Here is a 23,744-nt window from a genome sequence, read left to right on the forward strand (position 1 = left end):
GGGGTTACTGGAAGGCACCAGACAGTAAGGTTCCAGGTCTCCACAGCGCTCCTTCACGCAGCCCTAAACTTTATATCGCCACCCCGCCCCCCCAGCCCTGGGTGACAGGATGTGGTGCTTCTGATGGGCAGGAATGACCAACTTCAGGGGACTGGCTAGTAAGAAAAACTGTCCTTCAGGAGGGGAGAGGCAACCAGGACGGTGGGAAGTTTCACACGGAGGTGGCTTAGCTTTGACTTTCAGGTGTCGCGATTCCTAGTGTGTTACCATGGGTAAGTTAACATCTTAGAAGCTCAGTTAATCCATCATAAAACCGTGCCATGACTCCCTCACCCTGATGTGCACGCGTAGACAGCCGGGCCTTCAGTGAGCACCGCCGAAGGGTGGCTACGAGATGCGGAGGTAAAGCTTTGCCACTCCGCAGGGCTGAAAGCGGTCAGGGCTCAGCGGAATCCCGGAATCCCGGGCAGGAACCGGTCCTTTGCAAGCCCTCTCACCAGGGCCGCAATTAGAATGAGAGATCATGCAGGAAGCAGCGCTCTGCGCTAATAATTTTAACTAAATGGCCCTAGAACTCAGTCACCAGGGAGCCTTTGACTTGAAGATGGGCCCCCTGAGGTCCTTTCCTTCATCCAGCAGCAGAGATTTGGTAACAGAGGTAGAACTCTGGCTTGGCCCTGAGTGGATTCATTCTGTTAGGGAAGCAGGGCTTCCTCCTGCTCTGAGCGGCCGGTTCTCAGCTTCAGCTTAGGCTCAGGGGCAGGTGCTCTGGCCCCTTCTCTCTACAGACCCCATCACTTGCCACTCTCCCAGCTCATGGTGCCTGCTCAGCTCCCCCTCAGGGCCCCTGAACTAGCTGAAGTCCTCAGCCTGGAGCGCTCTTCCCTCAGAGACCCTCGTGGCTCATACCCTCCCCTCAGATGCCACCTCCGGGGGAAACAGCAGTCACCCCCACCCTCCTGATCCCTGTCCCGCTTTCTCTGCAGACCTCATCACTGCCTTACATCCTCTTCCTTCTCTTTATCGTGTATCTCGCTACTAGACGGAAGCTCCGCAAGTGCAGGAAGTTGTCCCTTTGGCTCTCACCACATTCTTAGCAACTGACCAGGGCCTGCTGCGCATTTTCTCAACAAATGACCAGGGCCTTCGCTAAAATGTGAAGTCACTGTTAATGACACAAGTGACACCAGAGAGGGTGTGCCCTGCTGTAATGACTTTCATAAGACAGTTCTGGATCTTGGTGGCCAGCGAGGCCTTTGTGGGTGCCCAGGCTGGCATGGAAAACCTGTTGAACACCCGTGGCGATGAGGATGGTTCTGATTTGGATGATGGGTGACTGTTCGATCCAGTGTGAGGGATCAGCCGGGTGATAGAGCACCCATACCAGGTTGCTGGGAGGGGAAAGCTGTTCTTTTTTAAGCAAAAGAACTTCTGGAACTTCCTGGCTGCAGTCAAATACTTGTTGATGAGCAATCACAGCCAAGACAGTCCATGGCTTCACATTCATCCAGTGGGGGTGTGTCTCTGAGCCCACTTCTGCCTTCCAGAACCCCAACTCCTCGTGTCCTCACGGGGCCTGGCCCAAGGCAGCCCCCTAGGGCTCAGCTGCTTGGCCTCCAGTCTTCAGTCCTTTGCTTCAGCCTCCCGGGAGGTTCTGCTGGCTCCTTCAAGGGTTCCTGGCACTGGCCCGTCGGCAGTCTGTCCAGTCTATGTGAGTCCCTGGCGAGCCCGGCTCAGAGCTGGTTGAGGGCGTAGGCTCGGGCTGTCCTGAGGGCAGCTTCCAGGTCAGCCGTCGTTCCGGTGCCCTGAGCCACCACTTGAGAGCCCCAGGCCTTGCCCCCCATGTGGCTGCATACCGCCAGTGCCCAGGCCTCTGCTGTGAAGGCTGGTGTGGTACCCTGGGAACCAAGAGAGAAGGGGCAGTGATGCAGAGCAGCCCTCCCCACCAGCGCTCACTCCATCTACCCCTTGAGAGTGGCATCACAGTGATTAGTCGGGAGACAGGAGAGCACGCGGCTGGGAAAGTGTGTGGAGGTTACTGAATGTCTGCTACTTGTTTGCAAGGGATGTGTGGCCTGGATGGTCATAATTAGGGACCCCCACGGTGCCTTCTCTGGTGGGGGGCTGTGGTTAGGGAGGAGACGGCCCTGTCCCCGTCCTGGGGTGTCCTCCTAGATCACCTCTACCCAGCCTTGGAGGAGTCAAAGGTGTGCAACTGGAGAGCTGGACCAGGATGGGTGGGCGGGGCTGCTCTCCTCCTTCCCTCACCTGGGCCACCTGACAGGCACACAGCACGTGCCCCAGCGGCTGGGGGCTGAGCAGTAGCACAGACGTGCGAGGCGCCCGCTCACACAGCTGCCGTACCACCTTCACCAGCACCTGGGCAGGGAAGGGCAGACAGTGAGCCCACAGCTCTCTGGACCCCCAGCTACCTCCCAGCCAGGACCTTCCCCTCCCCAGACCGTGGGGCCACCCCCAGCCCCCACACTCACGGAGAGGGACTCAGTGGAGACTGTGTCCACAATCAGGGGCCCCTCCGAATGCCGCCGCAGCAGCTCCTGGGTTTTCTGTGCAGCCTGCAGGGCAGGAAGGACGGCACGGGGATCAGGGTGGAAGGCAGCCGGGCCCCACTTCCGAACCGAGCCCCCGTCCAGAAATCCCCTCCGCCAGCAAAGGTCTTTGGCTTGGAGGAGAGGTGCCAGGGGCTCTGCCTCAAATGGCCTGTGTCCTTCCTCTCGTCCCTCACCTCGTCCCTTTCACCACAGCTCCAGGCCCCTACAAATAGGCCACTGAAGGTGAAGGACTAAGGCTGGAGCACAGATGGACGAAACGGGGCGGGAGGAAGGCAGATCCACGGTCAAGTGGCACTGGGGGCTGAAAGGCGTAATCAAGTCAGTCGGCTTCCTAGAGGGCGAGTCTGAGCCAGACTTGGGAGTTGAAGGACAGACACGGTTTGGCAGAGAAAGAAGTGGGGGAAATGGCCTGGTGATGGCACCCAGCTGGCAGGAGAGAGAGGAGCTGCACCCCACCCCCTGCGTCAGGCGCCGTGCCAGGTCGCGAAGCTTCTCCGTGTGCATGCTGGAGTGCCTCTGCCCCTCGCCAAGTGTGCCGGGTACCTGCCCCCATGGGTACAGCCGAACCTCCTCTCACCTGCCCCGTTTCTAGCTTCCGGATGGCAGTGTTGGCACGTCGCTGCAGCACCTTCAGCGTGGCCTGCAGCTCCCGCCGCTGCCACTGGGGCATCACCGCAGTGTCCACAGCCTAAGGCCACAAACAGTACATCAGCCGCGCCCCTCCCAGTCTCAGAGCCAGGAGCCAGCAGTGCAAGGGAAGAGATCACACCCACCACATCCCACCCTGCAGACAAACAACAAATATCTAGGCCAGCAGGAGTCCCAGAGGAATTGGGGGAGAGACTGAGGCATGGGGAAGAGGGCCAGGAGAGAGTGGGGAACAGCTCCGTAGCAGCAGTGACCCTCACATCAGTGAGTCGTCCCATGTCCTTGGATAGTCGCTGAGCCTCCACCACATCCTGGCTGCCCCGACTCAGCCGTTCTGCCGCGGCTCCTACCTCCTGGGCCAGAGCCTGGCCCACCTCTCGGGCCTGCCAGGAGGGAACGGGATGCTCAGGGCTGCTCGGCTTGCTGTCACCTCCCCAGGACAGTGGGGCTCTCGACCCACTGCTAGTCAGGGCCAAGACAGAAATACTGAACAATCAGGCCCAGTCCAGGCACCAAATAATCACAACAGATGCCAGCTGTTGGCAGCACACATGTATGAACACTGGTTCTGCTGCTGGCATCCCCCGGCCTGAGAGTTTCGGCCGTGTGTGCTCCTTCCGCCCCCCACCCCCCGTCCAAATCCGGTGGCCTCCTGGACCCTGCCGGCGTGCCAACCTGCTGGGCCTGCTCCCCGGTGACAGCCAGCAGGCGGGTGGTGCCCCTGGAGAGCTGGCGCTCCCCAACGATGACCAGGTCCCCTACAGCCCCTGTGCGCAGCAGGTGCCTGTGGGCAGAGGGAGGGAGAAGGAAGTCAAGGGGCATGGTGGGACGGAAAGGAGCAACCTAAGCTCCAACCCGGGGGCTGGTGGCTCCAAAGACCAAAGAAGGGTGAGGATCTCGGACCCCGGGTTGGGGCAGGCCGAAAGGAGTGACTCACGTCCCACAGCACAGCTCCACAGAGGTCTGCAGCGCAGCCTGGGAGGCGAGGTCCAGCGCCTCGGCCACGGGCACCCCCACTGACACCACCCGCACAGGGTCTGGGTATACCTGAGGAGGAGAGGGGACCAGTCTGTTCACCAGCCCGTGAGGGGCAGGCAGTCTCACCAAGGGGCCTCCCCAACTCACCTCATCCAGAAAGCGCAGGCCAGGGATGTGGGCGGTGCGTGCCAGGGCCACCTCCTCCATGTACACGGCCTCATCCTGCCCCACGGCCTCCTGCACCGTGCCCTCCACTGCCCGGAGCTGCTCTGGGGTCAGTGGAGCCTGGTGGGGTAGGGGGAAATGGATAGACCGACAGGCAGTCAGCTGCGTGCCTGTAACCAAAGCAGTAAGAAGCAGTCCGTGTTCACTGATTCTCCTCAGGTTCTCAGACAGTGGCTAGCACCGAGCAGGCGCTCAATCAACCTTTGTGGAGTAGACAGTTCTTTTCCTTAGAAAGCTGTTGGGAATTGCAGGCCTCTCATCAGGCACTAAAAATTGATGTAACAGAAAATGCTGTTCTGTACCGAGGGAGCTCACCACAAGGGCCAGCCTAATGGAAGAGAAACACAGGATGGGGTAGACGCAGGTGCAAGGACAGAGCTAGATGTGCGAGGAAGGAAGGGTGACAGAGAAGGGAGGGCAGCTCTGCTTGAGCAAGAATGTTTTGGGTGACAGCGGGAACAAGGAAGCTGGGTGGCCGGAGGCTTCAGAGGCTATCTAACCTGACCCCTCGCTGGTGCAGGATGCCGAGATGAAGACGTCCCTCACGGCCTCACAGTGACTGAGTGACAGGGACCCTAGGTCCTTGGACTGGCCAAACTCCCCCTCCCACCGCCCTCCTCCCCCCCCAAGCCACCAAACTACCTCTTTTTAAGCCTTTCTGTCTTCCTCACCTGGGTGGCCACATCAAAGCGCAGCCGCTCAGGGTTGAGATGGGAACCTTGCTGCTCCGTGCCGGGGCCCAGGGTCTGCCGGAGTGCCCAGTTCAACAGGTGGGTGGCCGTGTGCTTCTCCATGCAGCCTAGACGCCAGGCCTGAAACACTTTTGTCACCCAGAATCCTGGGGGGTAGGGAGAATCAAGAGGCTGCAGGATATTCTAAATATCAGGGCTTGGGGCCTTACCTCATCTACATGTAGCTGCACCTGGTCCCCAACCTTCAGGCCCTCAGGGGCCACAGCCTCGTGCAGGATGAAGCCTCCACAGACCTGGGCCCGGGGCACTGGGAACAGTACATCCTGGGGAAGGGCAGGGGCCAAGGCACTGATAAAACTGCTTGTAGCTTTTCCCTCCCCTTGGCTCCCTTCCCAGGTCGGGTCTGCCTTCTGCAGAAATTAACTTGTCTGTGTGTGTGTGTGTGTGTGTGTGTGTGTGTGTGTGTGTATGGGGGCTCACCTCCTGCCCCACCCGCACCAGGTAGCCTCGGTCTGAAGCCTGACCCCCCTGTTCAGCGTAGAAGTTGGTTTTGTCCAAGAGAAGGCCACAACGCTGGCCTTTCCCCACAGAGGCCACAGCTGTCCCGTCCTCTGTATACAGCTGGAGCACCTGCGCCTCGCAGGTGCCAAACTCTGCCAGGAAGAAGAATGGTTATCAGTGCTGGGCAGGGGTGTGGGCCCTGGGCCGTTGGTCTGTACCTTACTTGAAGCCAATGGGCATGTAGCTGGTGGAGGGGCACTTTCAGGGGCCACAGCGACCCCTGGTGGCTATAACCCCCCTCGCCGCCCTCCCCACCCCCCCCACCCCCGCCCCCCATGAAACGTATAGGGCTGGTAGCAACCCTCACAGATGTCCCTCTGTCCCTCCCAGAAACCGCCAGGGACGCTTGTTGGCCACCAGCCTCAGTCCAGCCTCTCACCATAACCCCCGCTGGGTCGAAGAGAGTAGCTGTACTTGGGACTGTCGTCAGTTGGGGGCACCCCTCGGCGCTGCAGCTCCCCCAGTGCGTGGACATTCAGCTGCAGTCCCCGCTCCTGAGCTGGCTCGGCCTGCCGTGACCGGTGCTGCAGGACGGGCGCATGCATAGGGAAGGGGTACACGGACAGTGCAGTGGGACCTGAGCCTCCACAGAGCCCTGCCCCTGCCACACAGCTGTGTGGACTCTGCAGCCCCTCTGGAATAAGCCCTTGGGGCTTGGCTGGCTGCTAGAGACCCTGGGCTGGCTGGTGAACCACCCGTCATGCAGGGTCTCAGCCACCGCTCCCCTCTCTAAGATGCTGTGCTGGCCTCTCCCCATTCCTGGTTCTGTTCAGTCCACTGTATTAGAGTTCTCCTCTACAGGCTGTGGGTGGGGCCTGAGGTGAGGGGACAGACCCCGTCTCCTGTTTCCCTCAATAGCTGCAGCTCCTCCCCCAGGAACTCAGGGCTGGGAAAGGGACTGTCCCAACAGAAGCCTGGGCAGGGGTGCCCCAGCGTGTACCTGGGCCTCCTCCTGGGCCAGCCGCGCCAGCCCAGCAGAGTCCAGCTGCACCCCCTTCTCCTCCAGCATCAGCTCTACCAGGTCCAGGGGGAGCCCCAGGTTCCCAGACAGCGATAAGGACCAGGCCACTTCAGCTTTGAAGAAGGAAGACAAAGGGTGTTCAGAGGGGAGGGCAGGATGGACTGAAGGGGAAGAAGTGAGGGAGAAATAAGGGCCAGGGCTTTTCCGACCACACAACAGCCACCAGGTACCAAGCACAAGTGTCCTCTCCCTACACCCGGTAGGTCCAGGAGAGGGGTCAGGCTTTAGGCTCAAAGGCCAGAGCCGAGGGCAGCCCAGGAGACTCCCTTGTCATCTGTCATCAGAGGAGAAGGGAAGCTCATTCTCGGGATGAAGCCGGCCTTGGAAAGCAGAGACTGGTGGCAGGGCCAGCTGGACAGAGGGGAAGTGGGGAGAAGGAGGGTGGTGTCCCGCCACAGAGAGATGTGGGTGTTGGAGACAGTGCAGGGAGAGGGACATGGGGAGGAGGGTCTGCATGCTAGGCACACGCCTGCCTCAGAGCTCTGTCCTCTTCCTGCCTTGGTTCACCTGAGTGAGCCCCTCACACCTTGGCCAGGCCGCTCACTCACCAGGGAACAAATCAGAAGGCCCCAGGCGCCTCAGGGTCTGATCGATGATGTGCCGACCCCGCTGCAGGGAGGCCAGGAAGGCTGCCTCGTCCTCTGACACCAGGTTGACTATCTGAACAGGGGGCAGGGCGGGACTGGAGCTGGGCCTTCTGGAAGGGAGAGCCGCTCTCCACCCCTCTCTTGTCGGCCCCTCCCTCCCCATCCAAAGCCAGTACCTGGGCTGAGTGCTTCCGCAGTTCTGGATAAGCATCTCCCTGGGGGAGGCAGAGGGCTGAGAAGGTGTGAAAGGCAACCTCCCCACCCTGGACCTCCCTGAGGACACCTGCCTTGGAAGCTCAGCTCCGGCTGATGGATGGCAGACTCAAACAGGGAATACGGACAGAAGGGGGTCCCAAACTCAGAGGCTCAGAAGCCAGGGCAGGGAGGCCTCCTGAGGGCTCCCTGCTTTTTGGATTCAGTCTTAGCTTTCTCAGCCTGACAAGACCTGGGGCTGGCCATTTAGGGTAGGGAGCCTAGGCTGAGGGCACCGTCTAGGCTCAGTGGCAAGCTTCCTGAGCACCCGGGGAAGCCCAGAAGAATAAGTTCTGCCCTCACCAGCGTCTCCACCACTACAGGCACCAGGCTGCCTAGGAAGCCAGGTGGTGCCCGCAACACCTCTGTAGAGAACCGCACAGCTCGACGAAGGATCCGACGAAGCACCAACCTAGAGGGGTTCAGAAGCCAGATGAGAACCGCCTGCAACCCTTGGTCAGCAGTATGGAGAGTGGGGAGGACGAGGTTCAGAGCGGGTGCTCTCATCTCAGAGCCCTCTCCCTCCCCCCACTCCTCCTGACCCACCTCTCCCCTGAAACACCCCCCACCCCCCGCCCTCGCAGCCCCTGCCTCTCTGTGTAGCCCCTGCCAGACTCACGGGGCACCCGACATTCCGGGGCAGACACCGTCGGCGATGCAGACGCTGAGTGTGCGGATGTGATCAGCCACAACGCGGTATGCCATGTCTGTGCGCCCCTCGTCTGCTGCTCCTACCCGACCCAAGTAAGGGGACACCCCGCAACCCTGGAGAGCGAGAGACAAGGAGACATGGCTGCTGGTCCTGCCTGATGTGGTCCGGGTGGGGTGCCCTTCATCATCTCTAGAGCATCTGCCCTCACCCCTAAAGCTGATCACATCTGGAATGACCTGGTCGGAGAAGCTTCAAACATAAAAGGGAGTCAGTCCCTGCCCTCCCAGGGCCACATTCAGCACTCACAACAATCGCAGCTGTGATCATTTACTGAATTTCTACCATCAGAACGGGGAGGGTGCTTGAACGAAGCGTTGCCTAATATCCAAAACATCCTGCTCTGGGAGGTATTACTAGTCTCGCTTTAAAGAGGAAACTGAGGCTCTGAGGAGCTAAGTGGCACGAGGCCACACAACGCATCAGGAGCAGATCTGAGATTTGCACCGGCCTGCCTCCACTGCCCACACCCACTTCTCCAGCCTTTATGGGGGGCAGGGAGGGAGGTGTAAGCTGTGCCTATGTGTAAGTGCTCCAAAGCAGATGGCTGATTCATCCAGCTCTAAACCTGTCTCTTCCCTGAGCTTCCTCCCCTCAATTAACAGTCCTGCCATTCACCACACTGCTCAAGTCAAAAACTAGAGAGCAAGCCTTGGTTTTTATTTCCCTTCCTCATCCAGTCTGTCACTGGGGACTTTTGCTCCTGTCCTGCCTTTGTGAGATCTTTCAAATCAATTACTTTTCTCCACTTCCACAGCTACCAGCCTCAACCATGCCCTCCTGTCTCCTCCCTTTACTACGAAACAGCCTCCCAATTGGCTTCTTAGCTTCTCCTAGGTCTCCCTCCAGCTCATCCTTCATGCAGCAACAAGAGGGGCCTTTAAAAGTGTCAATCAGATCGTGCCCCTCCCCCACGCAGAACCCTTTTCACTACACTTAGCATAATAAGAGCCCCACTTTGGACTTCAAGGGCCCAGAAGGTTGGACTTCTGCCTTCCTTTCTATGGTAGATTGTTTGCAAAAATGGCCACAATCCTTCCCTCTTCAGTGTGCTTGCCACTTTACAACGAGACCACAGCTGCTTCCCATCCAAGGATAGAATCTATTTCTCTATCCCTTGAACCTAGGCTAGCCTTGCGACTTGCTTTGGCCAACAGAATGAGGTGGAAAGGACACTGTCCTGAGCCTAAGCCTCAAGAGACCTGGTGTGCTTCTGTTCTCCTTCTTGGAACCTTGCTGCCTTGGGATGGGAACAACCCTAAGCTAGCCTGCTGCTTGACAGACACACAGCCTGGTCACCCCCGTTGCCCCAAACAGCCAGCCAGCCAGTCCTTGAACTACAGCTGCCTAGCAGCTACCTATAGGTGTATGAATGAACTCACAGAAGACCAAAAGGTTGACACAACAGAGCCCAGCCACCATGGCTAGCTCACAGACTCATATGCTAAATAAATGGTTGTTATTGTAAACTACAAAGTATTAGGTGCTTTGTTACACAACAAAAGCGCAGTCACACATTCTCCAGCTACATCCCAGGTGATTCTACTCTGGCTAGCTCTAGGCCACCTTTGGGTTCCTTTCCTGCCTCAGGGCCTTGGTACCGGCCATCCCCTCGGCCTGGAATGAGCTTCTTGTGGCTGGCTCCTCCTCTTTCAGGTTCCAGCTCAGAGATCACCTCCTTGGTGAGCCTTCCCCAAACACTTCATCTAAGATTCCTCTCCACCGTCCCCCCTGCCCCCACCACAGTTACTATCATCCATGTTTACTGCCTGGTCACAATCTGCAATCTGGTTCAAGTCTGCCATCTTGTTCTTTAATACACTTACTTATTTACCTCTTAGGCTACAACGTAATCTCCTCTACTAAGCACAAAGGACTACACACAAAGTAGGCACTAAACACCTATTTTTTGAAGATGCGAAGGAAGCAAGGATTTGGGAGCAATATCAGGTAATAAATAGAAATCCCAGCCTCTTGTTTGACCCTGCTATCCTTGGCTGGGCAAGGTTTCCACATGCAGGAATACTCGGAGTTCTCAACAAAGCGCCAGCTTCTGGAAGGGAAGAGGCCGGCTCACCTGCTGAATGGCGTCAAGCAGCGGGGAGAAGAGATCAGTGTCGTAAGTGGAGCGCGTGCCTTGCAGCACGGCCACCAGCCTTTCCAGGCCCATTCCCGTGTCCACGTGCCGCTGGGGCAGGGGCTGCAGGCTTCCATCTGCCTCTCTGGCCAGGGAAGGTGTGCAAGGTGAGGCCCCACATGGGATTACTGGGGTGAGGCAGATGCCCAAGTGCAGCGGAGGAACGAGGAGGGGCTGACAGTGGGAGGAACCAGAAGGCGGTATCCACCCCTCTCCCACAAAGGCAGACAGTGATGGCCTTGGGTCCTGTACTTTCTCATAAAGGGTGATCTCCACCCTCACCCCTGCTTGGGCCCTTGCCTGGACCCACACATCCCCTTTCTGAGATAGAATGCTTTGCCCTGAGAAAGAGACATGTCAAGGCTGGGAGAAAATCTTAGAGACCACCAGGCTCCATGTCATCCAGTGATGAGAGAACAGAAGCCGGCGGACAGCAGTGACTAGTTGAAAGTGTCACGAGCAAAGACTAGGGTTAAATCAGTTATTACCTGAAAAGTGTTTAGAAATGTACCTGGCACACAGTAAACACCATTTAGGTGTTTTTTGTTTTTTTTTTTATAAGAAATGGATCAAAGTCTCCTGAATGCCACCTTGCCCACTTCTGGCCAGGGATTTTCCTTCTGCTTCAGCACCCCATTACCTGTTGTGTTGAATGAAGACCAGATTCCACAGCTCCACCAGCTGGGGGGCTCCCCCTCTCCCAGCCAGGTCATAGTGGATCTCCGTGCAGGGCCCACAGGGGCCAGTGTTCCCCATTTCCCAGAAGTTCTCTTGTGGTCCAAAGGAAAGCACATGACTGGCACACACCCTGACAAGAAAGCCAGGAGGGTGGTGGGGAGACAGACAAACCTGGAAGCCAGAACCCTCTCTGCCATGAGAGCCTCTCCACCAAGCTCAGCAAGAGGAGAAACAGGGCTGACCCCAATCTGTTTCTGGGACCAGATGCTAAGACTCTGATGACTGATGCTGGTTCTCTCCATTTGCCAGTCCTCTTGCCCTCTGGAAGTGGACACAAGGGGCAGAGGCAGACTTACCCTAAGCTGAGCCAGATGTCCCTGCTCTCCAGGTCTGGGTCCAGCCCTGCCTTGGGGTCACCACCAAAGTAGGAGACCCAGAGCCTGTCTTCAGGGATCCCGTAGACCTGAGTCAGCAGTTCCCAGGCCATGCGGCAAGCCTCCTCCTGCAGGGGAAACCCACATGGGGTGGGAGGAGGAGAATGGTGAGAAGAGGGCCCCGCTGAAGCACCAATCAAGCCACATGAGTTCAGCCCTCAGCTTAACACAAAATTCCACTGCCCTCCTTGTTTCCAGAACAAACCATGACCATTTCTGCTTGAGTTTTTTTCCTGTCCAGAAAACTTCACCCCTCCTTTAGATCCTTTCCTTCAAGTCCCACTCTCTCCATGAAGTTGTCTTTCCACCCTAACCTGGGATGATTTCTAACTCCTGCATTTTAGTATTTGTCTGACCATTTATTCATTCAACAATTACCAACCAGCCATTAGGCAGGAGGCACAGTCCTGGCCCTCACGCTTACAATCCAATTAGGGAAGTGAGATGCAGTCTCATCATACTTGTTCATCTAGCACTTTGCCTTCCTGTGTAGTATGAGCCCTGTCCAAGCAGGGCTTAGGAGTAGAGACAGGACTCCTCTTGAGCCCCTTCTTGGTTGACCACTGACCTTTTTTCTAACTCTAGGGCTTCCTGGAGACTCACCTTAAAATATTCACCCCCAAAAGCCCAATTGCCAAGCATCTCAAAGAAGGTGTGATGGGAAAGATCTCGGCCCACATCCTCCAGGTCGTTGTGGCGTCCTCCAGCCCTCACACATTTCTGGCTGTTGGCCACACGTCGGAAGCCTGCCATTTCGCTTCGTGGATCCACGGTGCCCAGGAAGATTGGCTTGAACTGGAAACACACAAAGGTCCCAGTTCTCACTCCCTCCGTAGACGGGAGAAGTGGGGAGTGGGGTGTTCAGAGTGAAGGCTGACTGTGCCCCCGAGAGTGCGGTGTGGTCTTGGCTAAGGGGCAATCTGGAAGCCTGGAGGCACCCATCTCTGATGTGTGTGGGGCAGACAAGAGGTAAATAAGTCAGGAAACAGAGATACTCTGCTAGTAAATTAGGCAACGTAAAAGAAGGAGGACTATGTTGGTGGCGGGAAACAGGGCACTGAATGGCTTCATCCTTCATGTCAGCTTCTTTAAATCACACCCAATAACTTCAGTATAAAACCAAGACCACAGGACACTGGGCATGCCTCACAAACTCAGCATTTAATAGCCTCTACGTTTGGGGTGCTTGGGTGGCTCAGTCGGCTAAGCTTCTGACTCTTGATTTTAGCTCAGGTCATGATCTCACGGTTTGTGAGTTCAAGCCCTGCATCAGTCTCTGCACTGACAGCATGGAGCCTGTTTGGAATTCCTTTTTTTTTTTTTTTTTAATTTTTTTTTTAATGTTTATTTATTTTTGAGACAGAGACACAGCATGAGCAGGGAAGGGGCAGAGAGAGAGGGAGACACAGAATGTGAAGCAGGCTCCAGGCTCTGAGCTGTCAGCACAGAGCCCGACGCGGGGCTGCGAGATCATGACCTGAGCCGAAGTCCACATAACCGACTGAGCCACCCAGGCGCCCCAAGCCTGCTTGGGATTCTGTCTCCCTCTCTCTCTGCCCCTCCCCACTTGCTCTATCTCTCTCAAAATAAAAATAAACTTAAAAAAAAAGTCTCTACGTTAACCGATTCCCCCCTCCTTGCTCATTTTACAGGTGAAGACAAATCTAGAGAGGGTAAGTGGTGCTCAAAGTCAAAAGCTTAGAGAATACAGTCTAGCACATAAAATGTGCTCAACAAACGTTTATTTAACGAATTAGTTACCTTTATTTACAACATGAATAAATGAAGCCAGACTTCCCCCACCAGTCTGCCCCCAGAGAACTCCACACTCTCCATTCTTGGACCTAAAACTAAATCCCAACCCAAGCTCCGAGGTCGGGCCCTCCCCAAGCCCCAACTTGTGCCCCCAACGATTTAGCCTAACAACAAACGGTCCTTTCCTCCAAAGCCAAGAGCTCCGCCCCTCGCTTCTTTTGCCCAATCCCGCAGTGCCTTTCTCCCCGGAAAAAAATCACAAACTCCGCCCCCGCTCTGGGTGGCTCAGCCCCCACCTGGTTCATGCCCGCATTGACGAAAAGCAAACTGGGATCGCCGCGGGGCCGCACGGAGGTGGACGGCACCAGTCGGTGGCCGTGGCGGTCCCGAAAGAAGCTCAGGAAGGCGTCCCGAACGGCCGTGGCCGAGGCTGGAGGGGGCTCGGATGAGAACGGCCGACGGCTGAGGCCACCCCACAGAGGCGACCTTCGAAAGGCCCGCCGCAGTCGCCGAGCTGCAGCTGCCATCGACGCCGCCATCTTAACTCGGGGCAGTAACTTCACGGGGTCAAGGGACGCCGCGGGGATAGAAGGTGGCATGGAAAGGAAGCCGCGCTCTTTGTACAGCGGCCCCTGGCGGTAGGAGGACTCAAGGCAGCCTCTGCCGCCCGGGTAGAAGTGATTGGGAAGGGGACGTCAGCAGTAGGCCTAGCTCCACAGCTGCCTGGCACATAGTAGGCCTTTAATTCATTCGTCATTAAACAAATATTCATTTAGAAGCTACTAGTGCCAGGCATTGTTTTAGGCTCTTAAGGATATATTAGTCACAACAAAATCCTTCAAAATCCGTGCTCTCCAGAAATCTATATCATAGTAGTAATTGTCATGTTTATTAATTTTGCAAGGTTACAACTGGAGTTGCAGTGAACAGGCTTGGATTCAACGTGTGTGTGCGCGCGCGCACATATGTGTGTGTGTGTTTCCGGTATGAGGGAAGAAGGCAGAGTGCCAAGGGAAGTAGTATCAGCATCCATTCAAGAAGCATTCAATAAACATATTGAATATTAACTATGTGCCAGGCACTGTTCTAGGCACTTGCCAATGCCCTTTGCCCTTGGCATTGGAAATGACTGGTTTGTTCTTAGGGATTGAAGCAGCCCCCTTGGAACAGGAGCAAATAGCATCTGCTTCCTTATTAATTGCTAAATAACATTTGGTCTTTTAATTTGCCTGGGGATTAGAGGGAATCCAGGTTGTCAGGGCAGGATGAAGCCGTTGACCAATAGCTGCAGAGATTTCTCTCTCTCTAAGTTTCCCAAAGCCCTAGGGTTTTGTGTGCTTTGCATTAGGGTAAGAGAGGTACCTGTTCCACCTCCCGCTTCTGTCTTTTTCTCCATGGTGACAGCTGTGACCATGATGCCAACACAGGCCCTTGTGGGTACGGCCAGGGCCCTCATGGGGCTTCTCATGATAACCTCTGCTCTTCGCCTGGGAAATTAAACAGGTGAAGAAGAGAACTCATGACGGTTAAAGCGGAGCAGCAGAGCTGAAATCAGTGTGGCCACCTAGTAGGCCTCAGCCATCCACATGGGCTCTTTTGGTCATTCTTTATGAGTTATGTTATTTAGGGACTTTTGAAAAATGGTTTCCTTGGGAAACGTGTAGTCTTTTTGGACTCGAGTTTCCAGAGCAATGGTGAATTCTCAACTTTGTATTCTGACAGAGTGTAGCATCTATCTCATGATCCTCTGTTTCTCCCCTTGCCCACGTAAATTAAAAGTGTTGTTTTGAAAGTGTGTTTTGCCTGTTTTGGTTTTTCCAGCGTTTTTGGAACAGGAACCCAAAGCCAGATGGGGATTTCTGTGAGATTGATGATCTTGAGACAAGACTGTGAAATTCTTCCCCAAACTGAGATGGGAGTGTTTTGCTAGAGAAATCTAGCTGGGGCCTCTAACCAGTACTGACGTCAACAACTTTCTTTCACTTTCAGATTTTTCTCAGAAAGTTTTTGTATTATAGTAGGAACTCCATGTTTTTAGACTAATGTGGATCTAGTGTGGAGCCATGGATTATGTTTTTCAAACAGCTTTATTGAAATATAATGCATATACCCTACAGTTCACCCATTTAAAGTGTACAAGTCAGTGGCTTTCAGTACATTCACAGAATCATCGTCTGTGAATCATAATTACTTTCAGAACATTTTCATCACCTCCAAAAGAAACCTCATGCCCTTTAGCTGTTAACCACCCCCATCAGCGGTAGGCAACTACTAATCTGTTTTCTGTCTGTTTTCTGTAGATTTGCCTATTCTGAACATTTCGTGTAAATGGAATCACACAATACATGATCTTTTGTAACTTCACTTAGCATAATGTTGACAAGGTTCATCTATGTTCTAGCATGTATCATGGACTTTTAGAAATGCATTTTTTTGAGTTGTTTTCTGTTGGAGGAAGGGTTTTTCCTCCATCTTGCTGTTTTGTCCCTGCCATTAAAAAATGGTCATTTTCTTTTGTTTAAGTGTGGTATTCTCTGGTAAATCAGTCTCTTCCCCCCCACCCCCCCGTGAAGCAAAGTGGTTCTTTTAGGATTGTGATGTGTCTGTTCTGATTTGCCACTGTCCTCTGATGAGGAAGTGAAACTTAAGGTCTGCAGTTTCCCAAGACAGATATATCTGGGGAGAACTCACCAGACTGAGAAGTTACTGACCTGGGAACTTCTCTCAGGAGTACTCATCATCCATCTTAGTATTTGTAAGAATTTCATTTTGGGGTTTAAAATGCAAACTGAGGGGTGCCTGGGTGGCTCAGTCGATCAAGTGTATGACTTTGGTTCAAGTCATGATCTCACGGCTTGTGGGTTCGAACCCCGCGTCAGGCTCTGTGCTGACAGCTCAGAGCCTGGAGCCTGCTTTGGATTCTGTGTCTCCCTCGCTCTCTGCCCTTCCCCGGCTCACGCTCTGTCTCTCGAAAATAAATAAACATTAACAAGTTTAACAATAAATAAGTCAATAAATAAAAAATAAAATGTAAACTGAGTCTGTTTACTAGGAGCTGTTCAGCTGGGTTTGGGTGTCGCCTTCCCTGGGTTTGGGATTGCCCTTGTGTTGTTTGACTTACTTATCTTGGCAGGCCCAAGGCACCCATTCTTTGAGCGTTCTCTTTTCACCTTATTCATGAGAAGCAACGCCTGCCCTTACTCTGGGAATGGAAATTGTTCCTCCTGATTTCCCCCTTGGCTTTGAGAGCAGGAACCTGAGGTCAGTGATGCATTCTGTCCTGGACTGATGGTCAGAGGAGACACAAGGGAATTTTTACCCTTACTGAGCATAGGGAAGTCAGCTTTGGGAACTTCTTCATCATAAAAGCCATCTTTTAGTGTCGAGGTTAAAAGTTCAACCTGTAAGAGGTATTCCCAGTTTGATGTATTTGTTTACGGCTTTGCCCTGTCTGGATTGTGAAAGCAACGCTTGTCAAATGTCTATATGCATAGGGATTTACCGGGATCTTGTTAAAACTGCAGACACTGACTCAGTAGGTCTGGGTAAGCTCGCAATTCTGTATTTCTAGCAGGCTCCTAGGTGATGCTGTTGCTGCCCCTTGCCTACCAGACCATACTTTGAGCGACAAGAGTGTGGGAGAGGACTTGTGGGAAGAGTTGGGACACAGACTTTTGCTTGGGGCGGGGTCCTAGGGTTTGGGTGCTTCTAGGCTCTCCCCTTTCTCCCGGAGCAGCTTGGTGGAGCCCGGAGCTCCCTCTGCGCATGCGTGCTCGCTCTCATCCACCTTCAGCCTGCGTCCTCTTGAGGGTGACGGCTGCGTCTGCCTGTTGCTAAGAGACGCGGAGGTTGAGGGGACCAGCGGTGGGGGGATGGGAAGGGAGCGGCGCCCACGGGAGCCGGGAAAGGGCATGGGGACGCAGGTCCTGGGACTCCAGGGATGGGAGCCTCCTGGGATCCAGAATTCAGCGATTTAGTGGACCCTCAGTGTTGCAATGCCTGGGTTTGTCTTTAGGCATTTTTTTTTTAATTGTCCCATTTTAAATGGTTATAAGTACGAACGTAATATTCTCGAGTTGCCTCTTGGCCAGGAAAATCTGAAATACTTTCTATCTGGCCCTTTGAAAAAAAAAAAAAAGAAAAAAAAATGGCCAACTCCTGTGTAAGAGGTTTGTTTTGTTTTTAATCTTTTTTTTTTCTTTCTAAATCACATAATAAAACACAGACTTAGAAAAGTCAACCAAACCAAATGAATAGCTTAATTATTATTAGAAGGCAGACATCTTTGTATCCACCACCCTGATTGCAAAATAGAACTTTGCATCAATCCCAGGCACTCTACCTGGACCTACCCAGCCATCTTCTTCCTTCCAAAGCTGGCCACTACCCTGACTTTAATAGTTATCACAATTTTGGGTGTCTTTATAGTTTTATCACCCAAATATACATCCTTAGATGTATTTTATCGAGACAGAGAGAGACAGAGAGAGAGCGAGCGAGCTGGGGGGAGGGGGAGAGAGACAGAATCCCTTGTCAGTGCACTGTCAGTGCAGAGCCCTTGAGCTCAGGAACCATGGGATCATGACTGAGATCACGAACTGAAGCGAAAACAAGAGTCGTGGGCTTAGCCAACTGAGCCATCCAGGTGTCCCTTTGGATGTATTCTAAAAACCTGACTGAAAATGCATTTTAAGTCTTTTTATCTGTGGATTCCCTCTTAATTTCCTTCTTTTCCTTACAGTGTGTGGACTTTTTCACAGTCTGTTTTTGCTGACTTCATATTCAATGTTCAACTCACATTCAACAGGTTCTTCTGCGCTCTCTGATTTCAATCAAATTAGCACCTGGATCTAGAAACTTAATCAGATACGGGTTCGAATCCCTTTGGCGAGAGTCTACGTGGTAGAGGGTGCTCTTTCACCAGAGGGCATGTTGATGTCTGGTTATCTTTCTATGATCTTAGCAGCCACATACACATACTGTCTCTACCTGTTAATTCATTGGAGAGTGCAACATGGTGACATTCACATTCTATCATCTCTTTTTCATTTATTCTCTATAAAAGGCTATCTTTTTTCCTCAATTTATTTCAAAAACATCTGTCTAAAGCAAAATAATTTTGTAATTGTATCATTCTGTTTATTGCTCCTTTCCTTTTTTTTTTTTTTTAATGTTTTCTAATGTTTATTTATTCTTGAGACAGAGACAAGAGCGTGAACAGGGGAGGGGCAGAGAGAGAGGGAGACACAGAATCTGAAACAGGCTCCAGGCTCTGAGCTGTCAGCACAGAGCCCGACGCGGGGCTCAAACCCACGAACTGTGAGATCATGACCTGAGCCGAAGTCGGACGCTCAACCGACTGAGCCACCCAGGCTCCCCTCCTTTTTTTTTTTTTTTAATGTTTATTTCTTTTTGAGAGGGAGACAGAGCGCAAGTGGGGGAGGGGCAGAGAGAGAGAGAGAGAGAGACACAGAATCTGAAACAGGCTTCAGGCCTCGAGCTGTCAGCACAGAGCCCGACACGGGACTCGAACCCACAAACCCATGAGATCATGACCTGAGCCAAAGTCAGACGTTTAACCAACAGAACCACCCAAGTGCCCCTTGCTCCTGTCCTTTTTGTTGTGTATGTATGTCACACATATGGTTATAACATAAAGGAAGGGGCGTGGTAGTGGACCTATATGGTTGTAAAGTTTTTATGAAGTAGAATAATATTCACTCTAGGTGGACTCTGAATAGTTAAGGATACATATTGAAATCCTTAGAGCAGCAGTCCTTAAAGTGGGTGATGGAAAGACTTTGGGGGAATCCCCAAAACCATTCAGGAGGCCTGCGAGGTCCTCGTTTTTCCAACAACATGTGTCAGTAAGGTTGCATTTTCTTCATATATGCCAACCCAAACAGCCTATCACAACAGATTGAATGTCAAAGTCAGTATGAGTATCCATCTGTCTTTTATTAAGCCAGGCATTAAAGAGATTTGCAAAAACAGAAAACAATGCCTCTCTTCTCACTGATTTTTTAAAATATATTTTTCATAAAAACATGTTGTTTATGTTAACATAAAAATATTTATTTATTTATTTATTTATTTATTTATTTATTTATTTTAAACATTTTATTTATTTTTGAGACAGGGAGAGATAGAGCATGAACAGGGGAGGGTCAGAGAGAGGGAGACACGGAATCTGAAACAGGCTCCAGGCTCTGAGCTGTCAGCACAGAGCCCGACGCGGGGCTCGAACTCACGGACCGCGAGATCATGACCCGAGCCGAAGTCGGCCGCTTAACCGACTGAGCCACCCAGGTGCCCCAACATAAAAATATTTAAATATTTAAAAATTTTTCAGTTTAATTTCATAAATCTGCATACTTCTATATCTCCTCCATAAAAACTCTTTGGGGATCTCCAATACTTTTTAGGGATATAAAGGGACCCTGAAACCAAAATGCTTGTTAATTGCTGCTATAGAGCAAACACTCAAGAATATTGGGACAGGCAACGTTATTCACAAGAGCCAAAAGGTGAAAACAATGCAAATGCTCATCAGTGGAAAAATGGAGAGACAAAGTGTGGGATATACATACAATGGAATATGACTGCCTTAAAAGGAAGTACAGATACATGCTACCATGTGGATTATCCTGGAAAACATTATGCTAATTGAAAGAAGCCAAGCACAAAAGGCCATGTATTGTATGATTCTGTTTATATGCAGTGTTCACAGTAGGCAAATCCATAGAGCCAGCTAGATTGAAGGCAACCAGGCGCAGAGAAAGGGGAGAATACGGAGTTACTGCTTTATGCATATGGAGTTTTATTTTGGGACAATAGAAATGTTTTATTTTTGGGGCGCTGGGGTGGCTCAGTCGGTTGGACGTCCAGCTTCGGCTCAGGTCATGATCTCGCGGTCTGTGAGTTCGAGCCCCGCGTCGGGCTCTGTGCTGACAGCTCAGAGCCTGGAGCCTGTTTCGGATTCTGTGTCTCCCTCTCTCTCTGACCTTCCCCCGTTCATGCTCTGTCTCTCTCTGTCTCAAAAATGAATAAATGTTAAAAAAAAAAATTAAAAAAAAGAAATGTTTTATTTTTTACTTTTTTTAAAACATTTATTTTTTATTTTTATTTAAAAACATTTTTTTAACACTTATTTATTTTTTGAGAGACAGAGTGGGAGCAGGAGAGGGGCAGAGAGAGAGAGAGAGAGAGAGAGAGAGGGAGGCACAGAATCTGAAGCAGGCTCCAGGCTCTGAGCTGTCAGCACAGAGCCCGACGTGGGGCTTGGATTCGTGAACTGTGAGATCATGACCTGAGCCGAAGTTGGACACTTAACTGACTGAGCCACTCAGGTGCCCCAGTATGTAATAATAATAATAAAAAAAAATCTATGGAACACTTCTCAAATTTGCATGTGATCCTTGTGCAGAGGCCATGCTATTCTCTGTATCGTTTTAGTTTTAGTACATATGCTACTGAAAGTGAGCACACAGTGTATGATTAAAAAACACAACACTGAGCATGCAAGCAAAGTTGAACTATTTTTGATAACAAGAGTAAAGAGGGTGGAAAGTGCTTTTTTTTAAAAAATTCTTTTAACGTTTATTTATTTTTGAGACAGAGAGAGACAGAGCATGAACGGGGGAGAGGCAGAGAGAGAGGGAGACACAGAATCGGAAGCAGGCTACAGGCCCTGAGCCATTGGCCCAGGGCCCGACGCAGGGCTCGACGCAGGGCTCGAACTCACGGACCTCGAGATCGTGACCTGAGCTGAAGTCGGACGCTTAACCGACTGAGCCACCCAGGTGCCCCTGGAAAGTGCTTTTTAAAAGACCTAAACAAATAGAGTGTAGTTGATGATAAGCACGCCAGAGTGTCGAGGAATGGAGTGTCCTGCTATTTCCAACTTACTCTGAATTGCACCAAAAATAGAATGGATTCATTGATGGATGGGATAGATGTGTGATAAGGGGATAGGGCAAATACAGACAAATGTCAACAATTGTAGAATCTAAGTGGTGAGTATATGAGTGCTTACTGTATAATTCGTTCAATTGTTCTTTGTATTTGAAATTTTCACCATCTTTTTTTGGGGGGAAATTTTTATTTGTATTGTGCAAGGTTTGCTGGGAAGGAGTGAGAGTCCTTTAGCGGATGGGGACCTGAAAGGCTGAGGGGACCCCTCCAACAATTTAGAGGCCTCGGGGAAACTGCGGAGGACTAACTGGCTTGGAATTAGGACGCTGGAGGCACATTTGTGCTGGGGTGGGACAGGAAAGAGTAAAAGGGTCAGAGGGACGAGGTATGATTTTCCCTGATTAACATGGATGCAAAAATTCTCAACAAGATACTCGCAAATCAAATCCAACAATACATTAAAAGAATTATTCACCATGATCAAGTGGGACTCATTCCTGGGCTGCAGGGGTGGTCCAATATCTGCAAATCGATCAACATGATACATCACATTAATAAAAGAAAGGATAAGAACCACATGACCCTCTTAATAGATGCAGAAAAGCATTTGACAAAATACAGCATCCTTTCTTGATAAAAACCCTTAAGAAAATAGCGATAGAAAGAACATACCTGAAGATCATAGAAGCCATATATGAAAGACCCACAGCTATTATCATTCTCAATGCGGAAAAACTGAGAGCTTCCCCCTATGGTCAGGAATACGACAAGGATGTCCACTCTTACCACCATTAGCCTCAGCAATCAGATAACAAAAAGAAATAAAAGGCATCTAAATCGTCAAGGAAGAAGTCAAACTTTCACTCTTCGCAGATGGCATCATACTTGAGGTGGAAAACCTGAAAGACTCCACCAAAAACTGCTAGGACTGATACATGAATTCAGCAAAGTCGCAGGATGTAAAATCAACATACAGAAATAGAATACCTAGGCATAAACCTAACCAAAGAGGTAAAATATCTGTACGCTGAAAACTATAGAACCCTTATGAAAGAAATTGAAGAAGACACAAAGAAATGGAAAAATATCCCATGCTCATAGATTGGAAGAAAAAATATTTTTAAAAGGTCTATACTACCCAAAGCCATTTATACGTTCAATTCTATCCCCGTCAAAACAACACCAGCATTCTTCACAGAGCTAGAACAAACAATTCTAAAATTTGTATGGAACCAGAAAAGGCCCTGAATAGCCAAAGTAATGTAGAAGGAGAAAACCAAACGTGGAGGCATCACAATGCCAGACTTCAAGCTGTGTTGCAAAGTTGCAAATAATAAGACAGTATGGTACTGTCACGAAAACAGACACATAGATCAGTGGAACAGAACAGAGAACCCAGAAATGACCCACAAACGTATGGCCAACTAATCTTCGACAAAGCAGGAAAGGATATCCAACGGAATAAAGACAGTCTCTTCAGCAAATTGTGTTGGGAAAACTGGACTGCGACATGAAGAAGAATGAACCTGGACCACTTTCTTACACCATATGCAAATATAAACCCAAATGGATGAAAGACCTAAATGTCAGACAGAAAACCATCAAAATCCTAGAGGAGAAAACAGGCAACGACTTCTTTTATCTTGGCTACAGTAATGTCTTACTAGACATGTCTCTGGAGGCAAGGGAAACAAAAGCAAAAATGAACTATTGGGACCTCATCAAGATAAGAAGCTTCTGCACGGCAAAGGAAACAATCAGCAAAATTAAAAGGCAACCGACAGAATGGGAGAAGACATTTACAAATGACATATTGGATAAAGGGTTAGCATCCAAAATCTATAAAGAACTTACCAGACTCAACACTCATAAAACAAATAATCCAGTGAAGAAATGGGCAAAAGACATGAACATTTTTCCAAAGAAGACACCCAGATGGCTAACAGATACATGAAAAGATCTCAACATCACTCATCATCAGGGAAATACAAATCAAAACCACAGGGAGACACCACCTCATACCTGTCAGAATGACTAAAATTAACAACTCAGGAAACAAGAGATGTTGGCGAGGATGTGGAGAAAGAGGAACCCTGTTTCATTGTTGGTGGGAATGCAAACTGGTGCAGCCATTCTGGAGAAAAGTATGGAGGTTCTTCAAAAAATTAAAAATAGAACTAGCTTATGACCCAGCAATTGCACTACCAGGTTTTTATCCAAAGGATACAAAAATGCTGATTTGAAGGGGCACATGCACCCTAATGTTTATAGCAGCACTATCAACAATAGCCAAATTATAGAAAGAGTCAAATGTCCATTGACTGATGAATGGATAAAGAAGATATGGTGTATATATACAATGGAATAGTACTTGGCAATCAAAAAGAATGAAATCTTACCATTTGCAACAATGTGGGTGGAACTAGAATGTATTATGCTAAACATAGAAGTCCATCAGAGAAAGACATATATATGATTTCACTCCTATGTGGAATTTAAGAAACAAAACAGATGGACATAGGGGAAGGGAAGGAAAAATAAGGTAAAAACAGGAAGGCAAACCATAAGAAAACCTTAAAT

The 23,744-nt window shown here is 50.9% G+C and overlaps 1 protein-coding gene and 1 non-coding gene across 4 annotated transcripts; both read right to left on the reverse strand.

Moving 5' to 3' along the window:
- Positions 1 to 1,191: 1,191 nt before the first annotated feature.
- AARS2 (alanyl-tRNA synthetase 2, mitochondrial) lies at positions 1,192 to 13,898 on the reverse strand. Of its 3 annotated transcripts, none has more exons than XM_042938932.1 (22): positions 13,547 to 13,897; positions 12,099 to 12,290; positions 11,418 to 11,563; positions 11,024 to 11,191; positions 10,324 to 10,468; positions 8,157 to 8,302; positions 7,841 to 7,949; positions 7,462 to 7,500; positions 7,247 to 7,358; positions 6,618 to 6,751; positions 6,057 to 6,201; positions 5,597 to 5,769; positions 5,326 to 5,439; positions 5,096 to 5,236; positions 4,347 to 4,484; positions 4,159 to 4,268; positions 3,897 to 4,005; positions 3,482 to 3,604; positions 3,151 to 3,261; positions 2,493 to 2,576; positions 2,269 to 2,379; positions 1,192 to 1,898 (listed from the first exon to the last, which is right to left on the reverse strand). In XM_042938932.1, exons 1-22 carry the CDS (start codon positions 13,847 to 13,849, stop codon positions 1,734 to 1,736), a joined length of 3,018 nt encoding a protein of 1,005 aa, XP_042794866.1. In that variant the 5' UTR covers positions 13,850 to 13,897; the 3' UTR covers positions 1,192 to 1,733. The 3 variants fall into 3 exon arrangements, with proteins under 3 accessions (XP_042794866.1, XP_042794868.1, XP_042794867.1); XM_042938934.1 differs by lacking the exon at positions 13,547 to 13,897 and adding an exon at positions 13,257 to 13,516; XM_042938933.1 differs by lacking the exon at positions 3,482 to 3,604 and having other exon boundaries at positions 13,547 to 13,898.
- A 6,733-nt stretch (positions 13,899 to 20,631) lies between these two features.
- Positions 20,632 to 20,736, reverse strand: LOC122220819. The gene has a single exon (XR_006202999.1). It is a non-coding gene; the product is annotated as a U6 spliceosomal RNA (small nuclear RNA).
- Positions 20,737 to 23,744: the final 3,008 nt, after the last annotated feature.

Source organism: Panthera leo, chromosome B2 (genome assembly GCF_018350215.1).
Source record: "Panthera leo isolate Ple1 chromosome B2, P.leo_Ple1_pat1.1, whole genome shotgun sequence".
Lineage (NCBI taxonomy): Eukaryota > Metazoa > Chordata > Mammalia > Carnivora > Felidae > Panthera > Panthera leo.

Coding starts and splice junctions, on each gene's coding strand:
- AARS2 (XM_042938932.1), bottom strand. CDS start 13,849: ATGCCACCTTCTATCCCCGCGGCGTCCCTTGACCCCGTGAAGTTACTG. Junction 12,291..13,546: donor TCAATGCGGGCATGAACCAG/GTGGGGGCTGAG, acceptor GTGTGTTTCCAG/TTCAAGCCAATCTTCCTGGG. Junction 5,770..6,056: donor TCGACCCAGCGGGGGTTATG/GTGAGAGGCTGG, acceptor TCTTCCTGGCAG/AGTTTGGCACCTGCGAGGCG.